General features: G+C 49.2%; 1 protein-coding gene across 3 annotated transcripts in view; it reads right to left on the bottom strand.

Annotated features, from left to right (window-relative positions):
- The window catches only part of LZTS3 (leucine zipper tumor suppressor family member 3), a 56,681-nt gene that overhangs the window by 6,827 nt on the left and 29,472 nt on the right, over nucleotides 1-20,382 (bottom strand). The window contains exons 1-3 of one of the 3 annotated variants that reach the window (XM_054064964.1): nucleotides 17,918-18,607; nucleotides 4,217-4,705; nucleotides 1,198-2,028 (exon numbers count right to left, since the gene is read on the bottom strand). In XM_054064964.1, the coding sequence (XP_053920939.1) occupies nucleotides 1,198-2,028; nucleotides 4,217-4,666 (1,281 nt within the window). In that variant the 5' untranslated portion in view covers nucleotides 4,667-4,705; nucleotides 17,918-18,607. Of the gene's footprint in view, nucleotides 1-1,197; nucleotides 2,029-4,216; nucleotides 4,706-17,917; nucleotides 18,608-20,382 lie in introns of those variants that run through there. The other 2 variants (XM_054064963.1, XM_054064965.1) reach the window with 2 other exon arrangements.

The raw sequence follows: 20,382 nt of genomic DNA, 5'->3' as shown, positions 1-20,382 counted from the left end.
GATTAAAATACTTAAATTTAGGCCTCTACTTGGGTGCTGTGGAGATCTAGGAAATACCAGTCATGGAGCCTGGACCAAATCAATGAGTGTAAGTGTCCACAAATTTTCAGTGTCTTGATCCACAAGCTGAATCCCTATTGTTACATCACTACCACCGGGTTAGCTGTTGCAGATAGAATTATAGCATTGAAGCAATTAATTGAAAGCCCATCTGCAGTTTTACTGGTGCAAAATCAGGGACCTTTCCAGACCTAACTTTTTGGAAGCAACAGAAGACCTGGGCAGAGCAGCTGGCCAAAGGAAGCATCATGTGGGACAACACAGCCTGCTTGTACTGGGGTGTAACGTGCAGAGATTTTCCAGCAAGCTTTAATAAGCTCTGCTGAACATCTGCAAATAGCACATTTCAGAGCCTAATTAATCCCAGCTTCATTGACTTTCCATCAGGATTAGCAGAATACGGTCTTCTTGATTTTAGAGCTACGTGTTGCCTCTGCACTCTTAATAAATTTGAAGTTTCTAGCCAGCCTGTGGAAGGATTAAAATTCTTCACATAATCAAGCTGAAAGAAAATGTTAGCACTGGCTATGCAAACAGACTTTGATAAAATGTTCTAAAAATAGAAACGGTGGAAAAAAAAATGTAAGACTCAAAAGGAGGACTAGAAAGAGGAATTTGCCTTTCAGTCTTTTAGGAGAGATAAACTTATTAGCAACAGAAAACAGTGTGTTATAATGGAAAGCATGAGGTAGACTTGGCGATCAGTACCATTCTTAGGTCGTTTGCTTTATTTCTTAAATAAAAAGGAAAGTCAAATATTTGAAAAGTGGTTTCAAGGTTTGCTCAAATGCAGATGTTAGAAGAATTTAATTAAAACAGACTTAAATGCATTTTTGGTGGGCACAAATACCTGGATGGAAAGACTCATGTTCACTGAAACTGGATTCTAACGTCTCACATCGGAGTGACCTGACTGGGAAGCCAAATTATTAACCAGCACATGATGTGCGCACAAAAAATTGCACTCAGTTTAACTCAAACTACAGACTTGGAACTCAGGCCAAATGTCATCTGTTACCTGGAGGCCACCAACCCATAGCCATTGTCTGTGGGGCCCGCTGAGGGCAAATGAAAGGTATTTTTGGCTATCAGAGACCTCAGTGAAAAACTCACTCCAGGTCTGTTACAACAACTTACCTCCCACTTGGTCTCTTCAATCTTTGGGAGAAACTCAGCCTGTTCCTTCTTGAAAGCCACAAATTTCTTCTCCAGCTCCTCTCGTTGCTGGAGGAGTTGTCCCATATCATCTTGGAGTTTTTTTTTCTCTTGCTGTAGCTTGAAGATTTGGAGCTGCAGGGCCTGCTGAGCCCGCTGGGCCTTTTTGGAGACCTGTTGCAATTTGTTGGCATAGTTTTGCCTCAGGTCCTCCATTTCCCTTTCCCAGATCTTCTGCTTCTCCTCAAATACTTGGAAGATGGCTGCCTCACTTTTATCCAAGTTCCTTCGCATCTGGAGGACCTCCTGCTCCTTCTCCCACAGCCGGTCTTCCAGGTCTTGGATGATGTCGTCTGTTGAAGGCGAGTGGAAAGGCATCGTTTCATTGAGATGGTTCAGTCTGTTGAACGAAGAGGTGCTCTTGCTCGAAGACCGCCCACTGTCTGAGGTAGATATCCCGTTGTATCCCACAATGTTCTTGTCCACGTAGGTTGTACCGATGCGGTTGATGTGGCTTGTGGAGGCGCTCATTGGACCCACGTGCTGGCTGTAGCCTGTCCCGTATGTGGGCAGGCTCGTTAACGAGTTACGACCTGAATCCGAAAGGCCTCCCACTTGGTTTGTAGTCCTGTTAAGGCTGCTCTTGTCGAGACCACTTTTGGGTGCGGACGGGCTATTGCTGTTGGCATGGTTCAAGCTCTTCCTGTTCTCTGTCACCCCGTTGCTCTGCGGTGGGCAGAGGTTCTGCATGGAATGGAAGTTTTTAGGAACTACTGGTTTAAAGGCTGAGGGTCTAACTAAGGGCTCATTGCTCTGCAAAAGGAAAAAGGACCACGCATCAAACACAGCAGGAAGCTTGATAACAACACACAAAAGAGACACATCAGCACAGGGTGGGGCTGATGGAGCTAAGGTGTCTTGGGCCAGCTCCATATTTCTCAGCCTTATTACACCGAAACCTCCAGAGGAGGTTTAGATTGGATAGTAGGAATAAATTCTTTACTGAAAGAGTGGGGAAGCACTGGAAGAGGCTGCCCAGGGAAGTGGTGGAGTCACCATCCTTGGCAATGTTCAAAAATGTGTAGATGTGGTGTTTCATGACATGGTCTAGTAGGCATGTTGGTGTTGTGTCGGTGATTGGACTTGATGATCTTAGAGGTCTTTTCCAACCTTAATGACTCTATTTTGCTGATTCTATACCCCACTGGGGATTTAACATGAGGGACCTGTGATCACTCGTAGGGCAACACTTTGTCTTACCTTGTCTCAACTTAAAAAAAAGAAATCTTAACTCACCCCAAATCTGAGTGATTTTTCCCTAGAATGCTCCTTGGCTCCTCTTAGTGTTCTTTACAAGAAAGAGGGCTGCCCCCTCCCTACCAGACCTGACCAAAACACCACTTTGATTTTGGCAGAACAAAATACATTTGAACAAAATACAATATTAATATATGCCTTTAGTAGGAAAGGTGGTGTTAGGCTGAGGGTTGGACTTGATGACCTTATAAGTCTTCTCCAACCTTAATGATTCTACGATTCAATGATTCTATGATTCTATGATATGAAAGACATATAGTGTTAAGGGTGCATTGCCCTTTTACTGAAAACTGAATTAAACCTTTGGATTAGCAGCTGATTTGCCCCAGTAGCATTAAATTTCCTTCCTGCCAGCAGTCACCTCTGTCCTGTGTGGACATCATGTCCTGCTTGTGCTTGGGCAGGAATAGGTAGGAGCTGTGACCCCAGCAGTGACAACAGGCAAAGAACATGCTGAAGCTGCTCTTCATTCGAACATTTGTGTATCCTACAGCCATAAGCAATGCTGGGGGGAAGATGGACCTCAGCTGTGAGGGATTGAGAAGGGATTTTGAAACCTTGCACATTCCTTGCCTTGTGAACGTACCCACAGAAAAAAAGTTTATTCAAAATGGAGTTGAGTCTCCTCTACTGCCGGTTGAGCTTCAGCTGAGACTTAACCCAGAAGAAGCTGCATTGTATTAGCAAAGAGGTTTTGAAAATGGCATTTAAGAGAAACACAACAAGCCCTGGTGAGCAGGCAAGGTTGGAGCCCAAAAACCTGCTGCCTGGCATGTGGGACTGAGGTGGACTTCAGGGGCTGGTGGATTAACAACCCAGGAGACGAGGCCACCAAACACTGCAGAAATAATACCACACAAGGCAGCATCCGCAGGGCACAAATTATGGGAGTTGCTCAAGCAGAGCAGAAGGCTCTATAAAATACTGCTGGCTCTGGGGCTCTGCTCCTCCAGGCCTGGGAGATGTTTGCTCCTTGAAGCTGACATGAGCCACAAGGGCTGTACTTGAAAGGAGGTGTTCAAAGCCAGGTTGGATGGGGCTTTGAGAAGCCTGGTCTAGTGGGAGGTGTCCCTGCCTATGGCAGAGGGGTTGGAATTGGATGAGCTTTAAGGTCCCTTCCAACCCAAACCATTCCATGATTCTATTCTATGATTCTATGATAATGCTTACAGGATTAATTTTCAAGCCTTGTCAACTTGTCCCTCACAAGAAGCACCAGGATTTTGAACAGATGGTCATAGCTGCTTTCAAACAACAGCTTTTGGTGGCAGTGGGCTGTTGGAAATTGTCTATATATGGCACAAAATGTAAGATTGTGACTCAGATGCTGGACCTACCGAAATAAGAGCTGACTTCAGCTTCCTCTCCTGTCAATAGGGTGGTAGGCACGGCATCTTGGGCAGGTTGGAATAGAGAGTGATTTAAATATAGGCTTAAATGAGCTGGGAACTAAGTTATGGAAGATTTGTTATCATGCTCTTGGGTTCCTCAAGAACTAGCATTCCCTTTTGCTCAACCCCTTGAAAGCAATGGGGATTATATTATCTGTACATAAAAATGATGCCATCTACATAGTAAGACTCAAATATCTGTCAGGATTGTACCATTGCCCAAGGTTTCCTGGTCTCTGTTTTTAGAGATGTGCCATGGTCAACACCCTGCTCCAGGAGGTGGGGATTCTCACCTGATCTAGTTTGCCGGAGATTGGCAATATCTTTGGTGGGTTACTGGGCTCTCGGTACTGGGGAGGAGGCGGCATGTTCTTCTCATTATTGGTGGTCACATTCCCACAGATGTCCATCTTCACCTTCTCACTCTTGCGCAGGTCACCGTTGATGTAGAGGGAGTTAGAGACCTTCTCCGACTTGTATGTCTTCTCCTCACCAGAGTAGCGATTGGAGATCTCTCGCGTGGAGTACCCATTGCGAGAACCCTCTGTCTGCCGGCCACTGCTCTGTGTCCGGGTCCCCACGCTCTTCATGGCAAACTCTTGGTCGTTGGCGACTCCGCTGCCTACGCTGCCCATGGTGCTCTGGGAGGTGGGTTGGGATGGCTCGGAAGCAAAACTATGGAAGTTTTCCAGGCTGGGGTAGGTCGGGTCACTAAGAACGGGCAGTGTTTCTAGCGTGGCCATGGCAGCACAGAGGTGAGGTGGAGGCACAGGTCAGTGGCACTGGGAGAAGGAAGAAAAGGAAAGGACTGTTAAAGAGGTGCCTTTTATCTACCATACCCTTTGCAGATCAGCATCGTATAGAGATGACCAAATCTCTGGGCTGGGTGATGCAAGGACAGAAGCTGTCATGTCTCGGTATATGATATGGAGCAGATGATGGTGTTGTCCTCCTCTCCGTGACCCTCACTCACCTTGGAGGAGCAGCGTGCAATGCTGCACGCTGCTCCAGATCTCATTCAGATCTGCAGCCCTCCAGATCTCATTCACTGCTATGCAAAAGAGCTGCTCTTAAGCCTCTCAGTCCAAGGGTTGGGTCCTCCAGGGCAGGAGGTTGTGTAGGCTTTAGTGGACACAGCTCTACAGCATTGATTGGACATGACCATTTGCAGTTCCCAAGCCTGAATTACTTCTGTCACTTCTCCTAGGCCTGAACAACTTTCGTGGCCATGGGGATGGAGGTTTCCAGCCTTGGCCCATCTGTAGGCTTGTACATTGAGGAGATTGAGATGAGATCTTACGAAGAAATGTTTTCCTCTGAGGGTGGTGAGGCCCTGGCACAGGTTGCTCAGAGGAGTAGTAGATGCTCCAGAGCTACTGGTCCTAAGGCAGGTTTCACATGAGGACAATTTCTGACTTTTGAAAGGCCCTTCTGAAAGTCCCAGCTAAAGATCAAGCTGTTTCTGCACTCTTCGTCCCAGTGGTAATGGATCTGGTCTGCACTGCCCCACTACCTCTCTGAGGGTAACAAAACCTCTACAATTATGCCCCAGCATGGATTGGGACTAGGGAAAAATCCACATAGATTTCTCTCTCTCAACAGAATTTCTTTAGTTACAGATACCCATGGGTTTTGTTGTTGTTGTTGTTTTTTCTTTTGATGGGAATACCCATAAAATATGAGCATTGGGGAAGCTGCTCTGTGTTGGATTGAGATGGAGCAAAAGATGGAGATCTTGCAGAAAGTGACTGTGACAGGCTGAGAGAGTTGGGGTTGTTCAGCCTGGAGAAGAGAAGGCTCTGGGGAGACCTTAAAGCAGCTTCCAATACCGAAAGGGGCTCCAGGAAAGCTGGGGAGTGGATCTTCATCAGGGAGTGCAGGGATAGGATGAGGGTTTTAAACTGAAAGAGGGGAGATTTAGATGAGATCTTAGGAAGAAATATTTTCCTGTGAGGGTGGTGAGGCCCTGGCACAGGTTGCCCAGGGAAGTCGTGGATTAAAGCAGGGTCTGTACTTCACTTTTATTAAATGGCATTTCTGAAGGCTTCTTCCAGGCGCACTGCCTGGAGCCTCCTTCTCCCTTTTTCCAGTGCCCTGATCTTCTCATAGAGAGCTGCCCTGTGTTGTAGGACTGGTAGAGAAATGTGGCAAACTGCAGTGCTGAAGGTAGAGGACACAGAGCTGATACCTACAGCGAGCTGGGAGAGCTCCTGTGGGACAGAGCACGGTAAGGAGGTGGTCAAAGAGGAAGAAACACTGGTTTCAGGAGGTGACCTGGTGAAATCCATCTCAGCTGAACTCCTGTCCAGGCGTGATGGAGCCTTCATGGTCTGAGACACACCAGATGTGCCCATCAGGGACAGGGGACAAGGCAGCTGTGAGACAGACGACACGCGGGGTGGTGTAACCTTCTCCATTCCCTTGCATATCACGGCCTCCGAGGAGAGTCCACAGGAGACTTGTCCCGCTGAATCCCCAGCAATATGAAGTGGTGAGCTTTGGGTGAACATTTTCTAATCACTGCTAATGACCTTGTAGCTTGCACCTTTGTTCCCCCAAAGAAGTATCTCCATGTTACACACTGGTTGAGGTCTAAAGGCTGAGCAGCAAACTAATATCATACAAGCATCACATAGTGTGGCATCAGGACACACTTACAATCAAAACACATAATTTTATCAGTTTTAAGTAACAAAACCTCCACTAGGAGATAGAAGTATCCAGGTCTGGTCATGCATCTGGTGTGTGACATTTGGACACATCTCTCTCCAGACTCAAAGGCTCACACCCCATTGCACCCCAGAGGCACTTTCTAAAGAACAACACCATCAACAATTCATGAGTGCACAATGCCCAGGGATCAATCTAAGTGCCTGCTGGACACCTGGAGACTTGAGCTGCAGAGCCATGAGGAGGGATGGAGACTGCCTACCTAAAGCCGCATTCAACCCACAGTAGTTTTGGTTTTTATTGGTCAGGGGAAGACTTTGTTCTGGTAATTTAGGAATAACCTGTCTTTCAGTGACTTTGAGATCTTTATAGGCCATGTTTCTTTATGGGACACCAGTCACCACAAGAGGGATGTGCTGGAAATTCTTAGCTCCAGACAAGAGAATGGCAGTGGCTGCATCGCCTCCATGCAGTTGTCCTTTCCCCCCCCCGGCACTTGGCAACTGGAAGAGAAATGCACATCAGCTTTTCCTTGCTGGGTAAATTCCACAGTGACATTTGCACATTTATGTTGACTTTCTGAGGGCAGTGTGAGGTCACTGGAAAGTTTGATCCTTCCCCCAAAAATTCCAAGCCAACGCAACAACAAGCAGTGGAGGAAAGTGTCATAGAATCATAGAATGGTTTAGGTTGGAGGGGACCTTAAAGCCCATCCAGTTCCAACCCTGCTGCCATGGGTCAGGCTACTGATGGAATGGTTTGGGTTGGAAAGGATCTTAATGATCATCCAGTTCCAGCCCCCTGCCATGGGTACCTTCCACTGGATCAAGTTCCTCAAAGCCCCATCCAAGCTGGCCTTGAACACCTCCAGGGATGGGGCAGCCATGACTTCTCTGGGCAACCTGTGCCAGTGCCTCACCAACCTCACAGCCTCACGGGAAAACATTTCTTCCTAAGATCTCATCTAAATCTCCCGTAAATCTGTCCTTTGCCTGGTGAAAGCCACAGCCCGGGTGGAGTGGCAATACCTTCCAGGACACCTCTGAGAGCCTGCTCAGCTCCATGGCATTTCCATCATTGGTCTTCACCGGCAGAGTATCACAACCTTTCTCTGCCCTTGGAAGCCTCCTGGCTAACGGGTGGTGCTTTCCATATCAAGCAGGCTTCTGCTTGAGGCCGTGTCCCAAGCCCACTGGGATGTTGAGGTGGCTCTCCTGCTCAGTGCCAGCAACCCAAAGCAAGAGGGGCTTCCTGGATATAGGCTCAAAGCTGCTCCACAGGGCCAGACTCTGAAAATGGACCTTTTCTCATGTGTTTTTTTTCCCCTTTCCTTTTAATTGGAAATCATCCAAGAAAATATACTGAAAAAAAAGGTTATTAGCTTATGTTTACTGTAAACCCCGGATGTGATAAACACAGCATACGGACAAGCATTACAAACATGTTATTAAGGGGATTCCAGAGTGCCAACAGATCCCTGACAGTACAGCTTGGTTTGCCAAAAAGGGCCATTTTTTTCAAGAACAACAGCTCTCTCTTTTTGTTTCTTCTAGCCAGCTCCACTTCCATTCAGGTTTCACCAGGGTCACTCTTCAGCTGAACTGTGAAATCAAGTTCTGAGCATAGGGAGGTAAGAAATCACTCTGGAGGCTCCAGGTCTTCTTTAATCCTTCCAGGTTTGGAGGAATGTTTGATTAAAAACTTCCTCAGGACTTTTCTTCTCCTTAAATCTCATAACCACCTCCCTCCCATGGGAACACAAACTAAAATTGGGTTTACGGGTGATTGCCAAGGAGAGAAAAAAGGGTGCTGAGCCTGACAGTCCATGAACGCAGAGGGGCTGAGAGAAGCTGAACTGGTTCACCTTTACCAGTGTTACATTCTCAAGTCTGTCCTTTAGAAGGAAAGAGAAGTCAACTACAAGCACAGCTGGGCTTGGAAGAGACCTCAGAGCCACAGCAGAGGGATGAAAGTGGTTTCCCCTGTCCTGTGGTGGTGTGGAAAGGATTCAGACAGGTGGAAAACCAAAGCAGGAGTTTTAAGCAACTTGACAGCCACTGCCCCTTTTGAGATGTGTTATCTATCCAGATGTTGCATCCCATCTGCTCACCAGGACCACCTCATTCTCCATCTGCAGCAGATTCTCAAGAATCATCCTACCTCCTGAGGAAGACCAGCTTTACCCAAATCGCTTCCAAATTATGTCCGTCTGTCCATCCATCACAGCCACCACCTCCAAGGGCCGACAGTCAGCCCTTGCTGAGCTCTACCCTTGTCCCATTTCCCCAGAGCCCCCGTGGTTACTACAGGAACACCAAGTGAAGGGACTTTCTGCAGACACAAAGGTGGAGAAGGGAACCTTTCCAGAACAAACACTGAGCTAATTTCCCTTTTCCCAGCATTATTGTGTTAATAAAAGTTGAAAAGGGTTTCTTTGTCTGCCTGGATCAATTCAAAGCAGCCTTCCTGGTAGGCATCTCCACATCAGCACCTTACCTTTGTTGTGTCTCCTCTATAGCTGGGGAAGGTAGAATTACATGAGCTATTAGGAAGAATTTTTTTGCCTTTGAGGGTGGTGAGGCCCTGGCCCAGGTTGCCCAGAGAAGTCGTGGCTGCCCCATCCCTGGAGGTGTTCAAGGCCAGGTTGGATGGGGCTTTGAGCAGCCTGATCCAGTGGGAGGTGTCCCTGCACATGGCAGGGGAGGTGGAACTGGATGGTCCTTAAGGTTCCTCTCAAACCAAACTGTTCTATGATTCTATGACTTCATGCAATGGTGCACGTACCCACCATCTTCGTGGTGCTTGACCTCCCTGTCCCATCCAAGCATGGTGGCCCATTGGCCTTTTCCTCAACAGCCCTGCCTTGGAGAAAACAATATTTTTATGCCTGATGCAGAAAACCTGGTGTGAAATTTCCTTTACCCCAACTGTAGTAGGTAAAATCTTCATGGCTACATCTTACCATGGTTTCTAACTGTGTCTGCAGCTCCAGGGGATCTCTAGATGCTATTGTAAATGTAATAATCTGTAAAATCATAGAATCATAGAATGGTTTGGGTCGGAAGGGACCTTAAAGCCCATCCAGTTCCACATCCCTGCCATGGGCAGGGACACTTCCCACTGGACCAGGTTCCTCAAAGCCCCATCCAACCTGGCCTTGAACACCTCCATGGATGGGGCAGCCACCACTTCTCTGGGCAACCTGTGCCAGGGCCTCACCACCCTCATAGTGAAGAATTTCTTCCTAATATCTAATCTAAATCTTCCCCCTTCCAATTTAGAGTCATTCCCCTTCGTCCTGTCACTCCCGCGTCTTCACACTTGCTTTACCCAAATGAGGTAGTGAATGCCTTCCAGTTAGACGGAAGAAAAATCACTTTCAGATAAGCATCTGAATGGTTAACTAAGCCTAGATTATGAAGGCCTGGCTCTGTTTCTGCCTGAGTAGGTTAATTGTTAACACTCTAGCAACAAAGGCCTTTGGGAGACATACCTAGGCACCGTGCCATGCGAGAAGGAAATCAATCACTGGTCTCGGGTAGAGAGAGCTCAAGCAAACAGCCTGAAAGCAAGGCAGTGCCTTGGCACATGCACCATCCCAGGCATGTGTTCCCAGCAGGACGGGCAGCAAAGGCATCTGAAGGTCAAAAATCCACCCCCCCTTGTTAATTGCGGTAACAGGTGTGTTCATGACCTTCAATAGTTGGGTTTGTTTGCTTCTGTTTTAATAAGCATGCAATTACCCATACAATGAAAACATGCATTTTTCTTTTGCCAGAGGGGGGTAAGACCTACACCTGTGCTGTGTTTAGGGCTCTGGTGGCTCTCCAGTTTGTTGGCAACCGTGTCAGAGAGCTGGTATGGCTGAAGGAAAAAAGTCGTCACGTCCTGGGGTGGTGGAGCAGGTTAGAAAAAGTGTTAAAAGGGTTGTAAAAATTTACTGTGATTATTGGACTAGACATAAGGAAGGATTTCTTCACAGTGAGGGTGGTGAGGCACTGGAACAGGTTGTCCAGGGAAGTTGTGGCTGCCCCATTCCTGGAGGTGTTCAAGGCCAGGTTGGATGGGGTCTTGGGCAGCCTGATCCAGTGGGAGGTGTCCCTGTCCATGGCAGGGTGGTTGGAAGCAGGTGATCTTTAAGGTCCCTTCCAACTCAAACCATTCTACGATTCTTCGAGAAAATTATATGGAGAGAGAAGGGAAGACAGGTAATGGGCTAGCAGCGAGGAGACACCTGTAGAGAGTGAAATCACCTGTGTCTGGTGAAACATTAACAGGTCCTGGAGAAAAAACACCACTGAAAGCCAAGAACTGTGATCTGACTGGGCCAACATATCATAGAATTATAGAATAGTTTGGGTTGGAAGGGACCTTGAAGACCGTCCAGTTCCACTCCCTCTGCCATGGGCAGGGACTAGGGTGTTCAAAGCCCCATCCAACCTGGCCTTGAACACCTCCAGGGATGGGGCGTCCACAGCTTCCCTGGGCAACCTGTGCCAGTGCCTCACTACTCTCGTAGGAAAATATTTCTTCCTAAAATCTCATCTCAATCTCCCCTCTTTCAGCTCAAAACCGTTCCCCCTCATCCTGTCCCTGCCCTCCTTCATAAAGAGCCCCTCCCCAGCTTTTCTGTAGGCCCCCTTTCAGTACTGGAAGGAAGTCTTTCCTATCAGATAGTTGCAGACACAACTTGCAGTCACATCCCTCTTTTTCTCCAGGCTGAGCAAACAGCCCTCAGCCTCTTCGTGAACATCACATCCTCCAAAAAGACCATTCAGCTACTTCTCTGCTGCCTGTGTGTCATGGGCCATCACCAGTTGCCTTCTTATGACCCAAACCCGGCTTGGAGCTCCTCCACAAGGTTCGATTCAAGGTGCAGGGACAGCACCTCTCTCCTGGCTCCAGTGTGTCGGCACCTCCTTTTCTTCTACACCCTTCTTAAGTTGCCTCAAAGAGGGGAACAGAATGACCTTTTCCCGTCTCTCGCAGTCATTTTTTTCCAGCCCTCAAGTAATTCTTGTGGTTGTTTTCTGCACCTCCTCCAACTCCTTTCCCCCTCTTCTGACATCCTGACTTAGTGGCTGCCAGGTTTTCCTCCTCTGCTGAAATACAGCATGAAAGCACTTGAACCTGTCTGCGAAAACATGCAAATCTCAAGCTTTTCGACCACAAGCATTTTCCACAACCAAAAGCCAGGTAATATCAGATGCACAACTCCTGCTTCTTCCCTAGGACACAGACCTCTCTTTTGCTATTTATCCCTGCTGAAGGAAATGGGAGCTGTGAGAGGGGGAGTCGTCCCCTGCATCCAGGGCCAAAAAGGAAACTCAGAAAGGCAGGATGGAGGATAAAGGAGTGCCAAGTTCTTGTAGCCACCTTCAGATGCCTCTTTGGCCATGGGGTTGCTGCGTGTCTGCACATCAGGGAGAGGATTGTGCCTCTGGACTCAGCACTGGTGAGGCCACACCTTGAATCCTGCGTTCAGTTTTGGGCCTTTCACTAAAGAAAGACATTGAGGGGCTGGAGCGTGTGCAGAGAAGGGGAACAGACCTGGGGAAGGGGCTGGAGCACTGCAGTTATAAGGAGCGGCTGAGGGAACTAGGGTTTTTTAGCCTGGAGTAGAGGAGGCTGAGAGGAGACCTCATCTCTCTCTACAACTCCCTGAAAGGAGGTTGTGTGAGGCGAGTGTTGGTTTCTTCTCCCAAGTAACAAGTGATAGGACCAGAGGAAATGGCATCAAGTTGTGCCAGGAGAGGTTTAGATTGGGTATTAGGAAAAACTTCTTTACTGAAAGAGTGGTGAAGCATTGGAAGAGGCTTCCCAAGGCAGCGGTGGCGTCATCATCCCTGGAGGTATCCAAAAGATGTTTACACATGGCACTTCACGATATGGTTTTGTAGGCACAGTGGTGTTGGGCTGATGGTTGGGCTGGATGATCTTAGAGGTCTTTTCCAGCCTTGGTGATTCCATGAGCTTACATCCCCCTGTGCAAAGACTCCACAATAGCTGCTGGGCTACAAAGAGATGGACAAGCTCTCCAGCAGCACCCTTGGTGCGAGAGCAGTCTCCGAACTCCAGCAGGACATTGCCTGGCATATCCAAGGGCTCAGCTAAGCCACTCTTTGAGCCTTGAACCCTTTTGCAGTGTGAGGGTTGGAGGGCTGTTGGACCAAGTGGCTGCAAATCATTTTTGTAAGATACAGCCAGGCTGGAGAAGTCCCATTGTTGTGCTTTAAGGAGGTTTTGAAAGAGGCTTCTGGCTATGGGTGGGGTAAGAATGCATAGTGAATGCACCAGTCCTACCTGGGGCACTTGCTTTTGTTAATACTGATGTTGATGTTAAGAAGGGCTGACTTTGAGCTGTCCTGTCTTTGCCCATGGCTTGCAGGGTGATATTGTTGAGGAGCTACATGATACTTGAGCTCTGGGGCTGGCTTTGCACACAAAAGCAAGTGGAAAGTTGTTTTCTCTCCCCAAGGCCCTGTGGTCTGAGAAACCCCTGCAGTTTTTCCCTGAGAGCCAGGCAAATCCCCTGGGAAACGGCAGGAATCGTGGCCTGTAAGCAGCTTTGCATCAAGCTGTGGGAGAGATCCCATCTGGACCTTCTGACTCTCTCCGCAGCCTGATCCAACTCACAGATCTGGCAGAAAGTTAACCCAAACCAGCAAAGAGTTTGCTGCTGCATTGGCAGCTTCCAGTCACTTCACCGAGGACTCAGCCAGGACCACAGGACCATGATCTGAGGAGAGGAATAGAGTGCTTGGGCAAGAGCAAACCCCAGCAGAAACAGGGTTTGGAGATCTCAGGAAGGACCTGCAGCACTGGGACCTTTGTAGCTCTGTCCTCGAGCACTGGGTGTTTAACTAGAAGCGAGGGAGACGTGAATTCAGAAAGCAACGTCGCACTAAAGCCATCCTAGATGCCACCTTCTGGGAGGAACCTCCATATTGCTAAAGCTGTTTTCTATCACATCCTGTTGCAGGCATGCGACCGCAGAAACCCATCCTGAAGCTCTGTGCTAAGATCCCACCTTGGGCGTCCTGCTGAAGGACATCCAATTCAGGAAGATGGGGACCATTCTGTCTCTCTACGACCTCACCACTTTCCACAACTTCCTATCCCAGCAGCTGAGAACACTGGGGCTCCATACAAGGACCCACAGCATCCTCAGCATAACTGGGACCAGTAAAAAGCCATCGGTATGTGGCTATTTCTGAGATGTGAGGACCTTGGTTTGCTTTGCTCTCCTTCCAATACAGCGGCATCGGGTCAGGGTGTCAGGATTTGGGGCAGGAAGGTCCCCATTTCAGGAGCTACTCTTTCGTGGGCTGCTGTGGGAAATAAAAGCAAGCGGCTTAGAAACATTTCCTTTTCCTTTCTGCCTGCTAATGAGATAATTAGAGCCTTTTGTATTCTGGGAAACTACTTTCTCATTACAGGGGCCGCATCAGCTATTTACATAATAAGCCTGAAACAAAAGAGAGGAGATGAAAAGACCCAGACGGCTCTTGGCTCTTCCCGAAGCCCATATCACTGTGAGGGAGAGCCTGTGGGATGGCTTTCTCCACCCTAAGGTCCCTATACTGACGTCCAGAGCGGGTGACAACACTTGGTGTGGGATGTTCCCAGCATGGGATGCTCCTCGTTCTCAACTCTGAAGGTCTCTGGGGTCCCAGAAGAAACACAAAGCGCTCTCATAAAGCACTTGCCATGATTCCCTTTGCCAAAGGGTTTGGGAGGGGTGGCCATGGTTGAGGACCCCACATGGGGACATGATTTAGTGGACAGGTACGGTTGGAGTTGATCTCTATTGTCTTTTCCAACCTAATGATTCTATGATTCTGTGTGGGCAGCAGGGAGAGCTGTCACAGCTCTGCCCTGATGTGGTCAGCATGTGTGGGGCTTGATGTGACACCTTGGGATGAGTCCCACCACCCGAGGGACTGTCCTGTCCCATCTCTGATGTCCCTGTTTCCCTAGGTCCCTGGCTGTGGCTAAGGGACATGCTGAGCACCATCCTGTTCCATCCCATGTGCCATGTCCTTCCAGCTGGCCAGGGGACACTTTGGTTGTACCAACCTGTCCCATCCCACGTCCCATGTTCCATTTCTCTTTCCTCCCAGCTGTCCAAAGGACATTCTGGGTACCAACCTGTCCCATCCCATGTCCCATATTCCATTTCCCTGTCCTTCCAGCTGGCCAAAGGACATTCAGGGTACCAACCTGTCCCATCCCACGTCCCATGTTCCATTTCTCTTTCTTCCCAACTGGCCAAGGGACATTCAGGGTACCAACCTGTCCCATCCCACGTCCCATGTTCCATTTCTCTTTCCTCCCAGCTGGCCAAGGGGACACATTTGGTACCAACCTGTCCCATTCCACATCCCGTGTCCCCATTTCCCTGTCCTCCCAGCTGGCCAAAGGACATGATGGGTACCAACCTGTCCCATCCCCCATTCCATCTCCCATTTCCCTGTCCTCCCAGCTGGCCAAGGGACCAACCTATCCTGTCCCACATCCCATGTCCCATTTCCATGTCCCCCCAGCTGGCCAAAGGACACATTTTATACCAACCTGTCCCATCCCATGTCCCAGTTCCCTGCCCCTACAGCTGGCTAGGCGACACCGGGTACCAAACTATCTCATCCCACATCCTAGTGCCCTCTCCCCGCAGCTGACCAAGGGACACTCTGTGTACCAAATTGTCCCTGCCAGCCTGCCAACCCACCACCTCCCTTCCTCGATAAAGGCCTCATTGTTCCACTCCGACAAAGCCTGAATAGTGCAGCCTGCTCCACCTTCCCCCAGCTAATCCTCCCGCTTTGCTATCAGTTTTCCTCCTGGGTTTGTCTCTGTGTTTCAGGGCCATGCTCTACCACCAACCTTCCCAGTCCCCATCCCCCAGGAAGGGGCAACAGAGGGGAATCACAGCTGAAACCTCCGCTGTGGAGTTCATGGCCTTGGCTCCTTGCCCTCCTGCCTGTCCTCCACCCCTCTCTGCTCGCTGGGGGTGCTTCTGGAATGCCCCCTCCTTCCTATGTTCTGTGCCTGGAAGTGATGATGGTGAGGATGATGAGGAACACTAGAAGCTTGTGCTGGGTCCAAGCTTGTGGCTGATGCTGTTGCCCCAGAGCATCCCTCCGCAAGTACAAGGCTTAGAGAGCCTGGCAGCTACTTGGAAACCCCTGATCGACAGTAAAAGTATCAATAAATCAATCTGGGCATTATTATTGCTCATCCAGAATGAGCTGCTCCACCTGTTCCAAGCCCAGGTCCACCACAGTTCATCACCTCAGAGTGTTCCCAATTTTAATCCACAGCATTTTCTGGATCCAAAAGAGCAGACAAAGGTGTGGAATAAAAGCTCAAGCACCTGACAGGCTGCGCCAGTCTTGAGCTGCTCCAATAAGGGAAGAAAGCAAAATTGCTTTGGAGGCTGCAGCAAGGTGGCCAAAGCCCCAGAGAAACCTCAATGGGTGATGTGAAGATGTAATGTAGTGCTCTGTGATTTATACGGGACCGCTGGGGGGGTTTTGCAGTCTCCAGACTTGGAGGTTTTCAAGCCGCAAATGGACCAAGCAGGATCTGGCCTCATAGCTGAGCCTACCTCAAGGGGCAAGGTGGTGGCCTGGAGATCCCCAGGGTCACCTCCACCATGAATTGTCCTGCCATGCAGGATGGAGGTTTTAGCAAGCCATGCTGCGGTTGCCCATTGGTGTTGCCTTAGATGAGGAGATGGGGCAGCATGGCTGGCACAGTCCTCACCCTCGGGGGTGTTTTTCCTACTTTCCCAGGCTGCTATCCAGAAACTGAGGTTTGGATCCAGGCTGGTGTCCTCCAGAATGCACCCAAAGACAGATAAGAGGGATTTTCCATTGCACAGCATGTCTGTCCCCATCATTCCAATGAATGCCAGCAGGACAGGATGGTTTCAAGCTTAGCCCAAACTACCAACCTAAATCCTATGTGTCCATCAGAAAGAGTTTGGACATAGTCTCATCCATGCCCACCTACCGTTGTGGTTGCACTCAGAAGATGCTCAGCACCAGCTCTGGGCTGGTCATTGTCCCCCAGTACAGTCATGGTGACAACCACTGCCTGGAAAATGCCAGCTTTGGTAGCACAAGGAAAACTACCTGAATTCACTTGGCATGGGGAACAGATGGTTTGATGGAACAACCTTGGTGCTGGTTGTAGAGCTGCAGGTCTGGGATGCTCTACACCACAGGCTGGACCACTTGAAGTCACCCCAGCCCTCTGTGCCTCAGTTTCCCCATATTCTAGGCTCCCCTCCTCAGCAAAGTGCCTGGAGATGGGCTGCTGTTTGTTGACCCCATGGTGCTGCCTGATGTAGATCATTGCATTAGGGGTGGGGTGGGGGTCAGAGAAGCTCATGGTCCACCACAGAGTGCTGGAAAGGTGCCTGCTGTCCCGTGGAAGTCACCCAGAGGGGAGCTACCAACCTTGCCTGGCACCCCAGCATCTACCTGAGCATCCTTGTCTGACCCCAGATCCCAAATCTTGGGGCATCCCAATGTTATTGCCCAGCACAAACCCTGTCCTCGGCCCTGAGCACCTCATGATGGAAGCAGGAGGACCCCCTTTGTCACCGGATCCCCCTCCTGCCTGATTTAGACCCCTGGCCTGGCCTGAGTGTTGTCAGGGTAATTCTGCTCCTGCCCGTTGGGGTGAGCCATCATCTCCACAAAGGTGCCAAGCAGCAGTCCCCACCACCCCTGCCTGGCTCTGCTGTCCCCAGATCTTGCCCAAACCTTTGTCCCAGCAGGAAGGACAACGAGGGGACGCACCACCACCTCCCAGCCACCACCCACACTGCTGACCCGGCTGTGATTTATTATTAACTTACCCTGAGAAATTTCAAGGGCGCAGAGCCAGCTTGGGACATGCTTGCTCCTCCCCAAAGACCGCGTTCCAAGTGAGCCCCTTGGATTAGCGCCGCTAACCTGGGGGGTGCCCCAAAACCCACTAGGGTACAAAGTCCTGTTGCTGGTAGATGCCAGCGTGATCCAGGGTGAGTTTATAGGGAGGGAAATAGCAGCTCTCCCCACTCCGAGCAGCCCACCTCCAGGCACCCCATCTCTGCTCCAACCCCCTGGTGCCACCACAGCCCAGTGGGTATGTTCCACCCTGAAAAAAACCACCTGCAGTGGGGTCCCACCAGCTCAGCCCCACACTAATCCACTGAAAACCTTTCATTCCCCTGCCTGGCCTCTTTCTGGACTCGAACAAAGACGATCAGTGAGAGGGGGGAAGGAGAGGAAAAGAAAGAGCGTCCCCAAAAGCCGCCACCCAACAGGATTTACCTGGGCAGCCCAGGGGTGCATCCTCCAGCTCCCCATCCTCCGCGGGTCTCCACGTTCATTGTCTCCTTGTTTGGTAACCCAGGAAAAAACTTAAAATAACACCTGCTGAGAGCAACCTGCTGCTGTGCTGGGGCCAAGGGCCGCACCGAGCTCGGTGTGATTGGGCTGCCCGCGCCCACGGGATCTTAACTCTTTCTACCCATCACGGCGCAGAAGGGCTTTGTGTCCTCAAACAGGGACTTTGGGGGGGTCTGACTTCTTGGGGGTTTTCGAAGGGGAATTTTGCAGTCTGACAGCTTGTAGTTGCTCAAATGGGGATTTGGGGATCTGGTGGCTTATTTTTGCTCAAATAGGGGTTTTTAAGTTTGATACTTTGTTTTTTTTCCTAATGGAGATGCTGGGGTTTGACTGCTTGGTTTTGCTCAAATAGGGATTTTTGAGGTCCAATAGATTAGTTTTGCTCTAATAGAGATTTTGGGAACTATTATCTTTCTTCTCCCTTAAATGGGGATTTAGGGGGTCAAATGATTCATTTTTTTGTTTTCAATCATGATCTTGGTGCCTGTCAGTTTATTTTTGCTAAAATGGGAATTTTAAGGTCCAGCAACTGTTTGTTTGTTTGTTTGTTTGTTTTCCAAATAGGGATTTTTGGGGTCTGACCGCCTGGTTTTGCTCAGACAGCGGGTTTGGGGTCTGATAACTTGTTCAAATGGGGATTTTGAGGTCTAACAGCTTGGTTTTGCTGAGACAGAAATGTTGAGGTCCAACAGCTGGGTTTTGCTCTAATAGGGATTTTGGGGTCCAACAGGTTGTTTTGCTCTAACGAATGGGGATTTTAGGGTCTGACTGCTTGTTTTTTTTTCAAATGAGGATTTTGATGCCCAACAACTGGCTTTTGCTCAAATTGGGATTTGGGGGTCTGACTGCCTGTTTTTGCTCAAATGATCTTTTCAAGTTCTTTCCAGGACAAGATCCCGCTCCTCCACTTTCCCATCCTGGAGGGGATGCTTCCCAGCTGCGTGGCTGAACCAAGAGCACATTCACCATGGAGAGAGGGACAGAGAGCATGAGTCCAGCCCAGTAACTCTAGAACAGCCTCAGCTTTTGTTTTTAAGCTGCTTCGAGTTAATTGCTACCCTAAATCTCACCAAAGTGCACAAGAGAAGCAGACTGACACCCAGAAAGGACATGTTTTCTTTATGCACCGACGCTGACCCATCTCAACCCCAAACTCCCTGAGAAAGCTGTACACGCATTAAACAACATCAAAACATAAAGTTATCATAGAATAGTTAGAGTTGGAAGGGACTTTAAAGACCATCTAGTTCCAACCCCCAAAGCTTTACGGAGGGATTTACTTCTGCTTTAGCCCATTAACGCAGAGGAAAGGGAAAGGAGCAGTTGTTGTCTCGCCTGGTTATTGCAGATGAGGACGCAGGCATCAAATAGTCTGCCTGTCCATCTGTCCTCCCTGAACTTGGGCACTTTCTGGCTGGTCTCAGCCCATTTGGACAATTTGGACATTTGGACAAATGGTCTGATGCCCATCACTCCACAGAGGCTGGACCTGGATCCTACCCTCCCTCCTTCACCATCAATTTATGCCTCCCAAACCATCATTCAGAGCAGAGCCCTAGCAATACAGGATGGTCCAGAGCTCCTTCTCCTCCCTCCGTGGCTGCCAGCGCTGCGGCAGGAGAGCAATCAGGCTTCCCATCAGGGGCCAGCTGGCCTCAACGCTTACATTAGGTTATTTGCAGTCGTGAAAGGAGTGCAGCAAGGGAAATAAAGCTACACAAAGCTGCTGCTAATTTAGACTTATTTGCTCAAGTGAATTTTCTATTGGCAGGATGAATGGGTATCAAAGGAGTCACCGGTCGCAGCCTCGCAAACATAGCATCGTTAGCGGGGGGCTGATAGCAGCGAGAAGGGTAAAACAGCAATAATGTTAACAATAATCAAATATGGGTTACACATGCATTTAAACCATGGCGAAATGCACTGCTGGGGTGCATTGGGAAGGTGGAAATTATACCAAAATGGATACCTGTGGAGGCTCAAGAGCTTAATTTTGCCCTTTGGCTTTAGAAGCAAAGACTTCCAAGAAACAGGCTGGCTTATACATGGCTACAAGAGTTTCCCAGCAGCAGGATGCGTGGTGCACACCTTGGAAACAGTTGTATAAATAGAAAGCCCTTTCCATCCCAGGGATGGCTCTTGCAATAATCAGAGCTGAAGCAGGAGCTTCATCAGGGCATGGACCCTTCCCACTGGTGGGATTTAGGGAAACTGCCCAGGCAAAGAAACCCTTGGCTGCACAGTGTGGAGCTGCAGCATCCTCCAGGCTCAGCAGTTCTCACAGCAGGCAGGAAGTATACTGACGTTACAGCTGGTTAAGGCTGTGTTCGGTGTCTCTTTGGGGGTTGCGTTATGTCTTAGTGCTTCCCACAAATGAATAAATCATG

This window comes from Cuculus canorus, chromosome 4 (genome assembly GCF_017976375.1).
Source record: "Cuculus canorus isolate bCucCan1 chromosome 4, bCucCan1.pri, whole genome shotgun sequence".
Lineage (NCBI taxonomy): Eukaryota > Metazoa > Chordata > Aves > Cuculiformes > Cuculidae > Cuculus > Cuculus canorus.
Note: the sequence above shows the minus strand (reverse complement) of the source record. Positions and strands in the feature narration are given on the sequence as shown.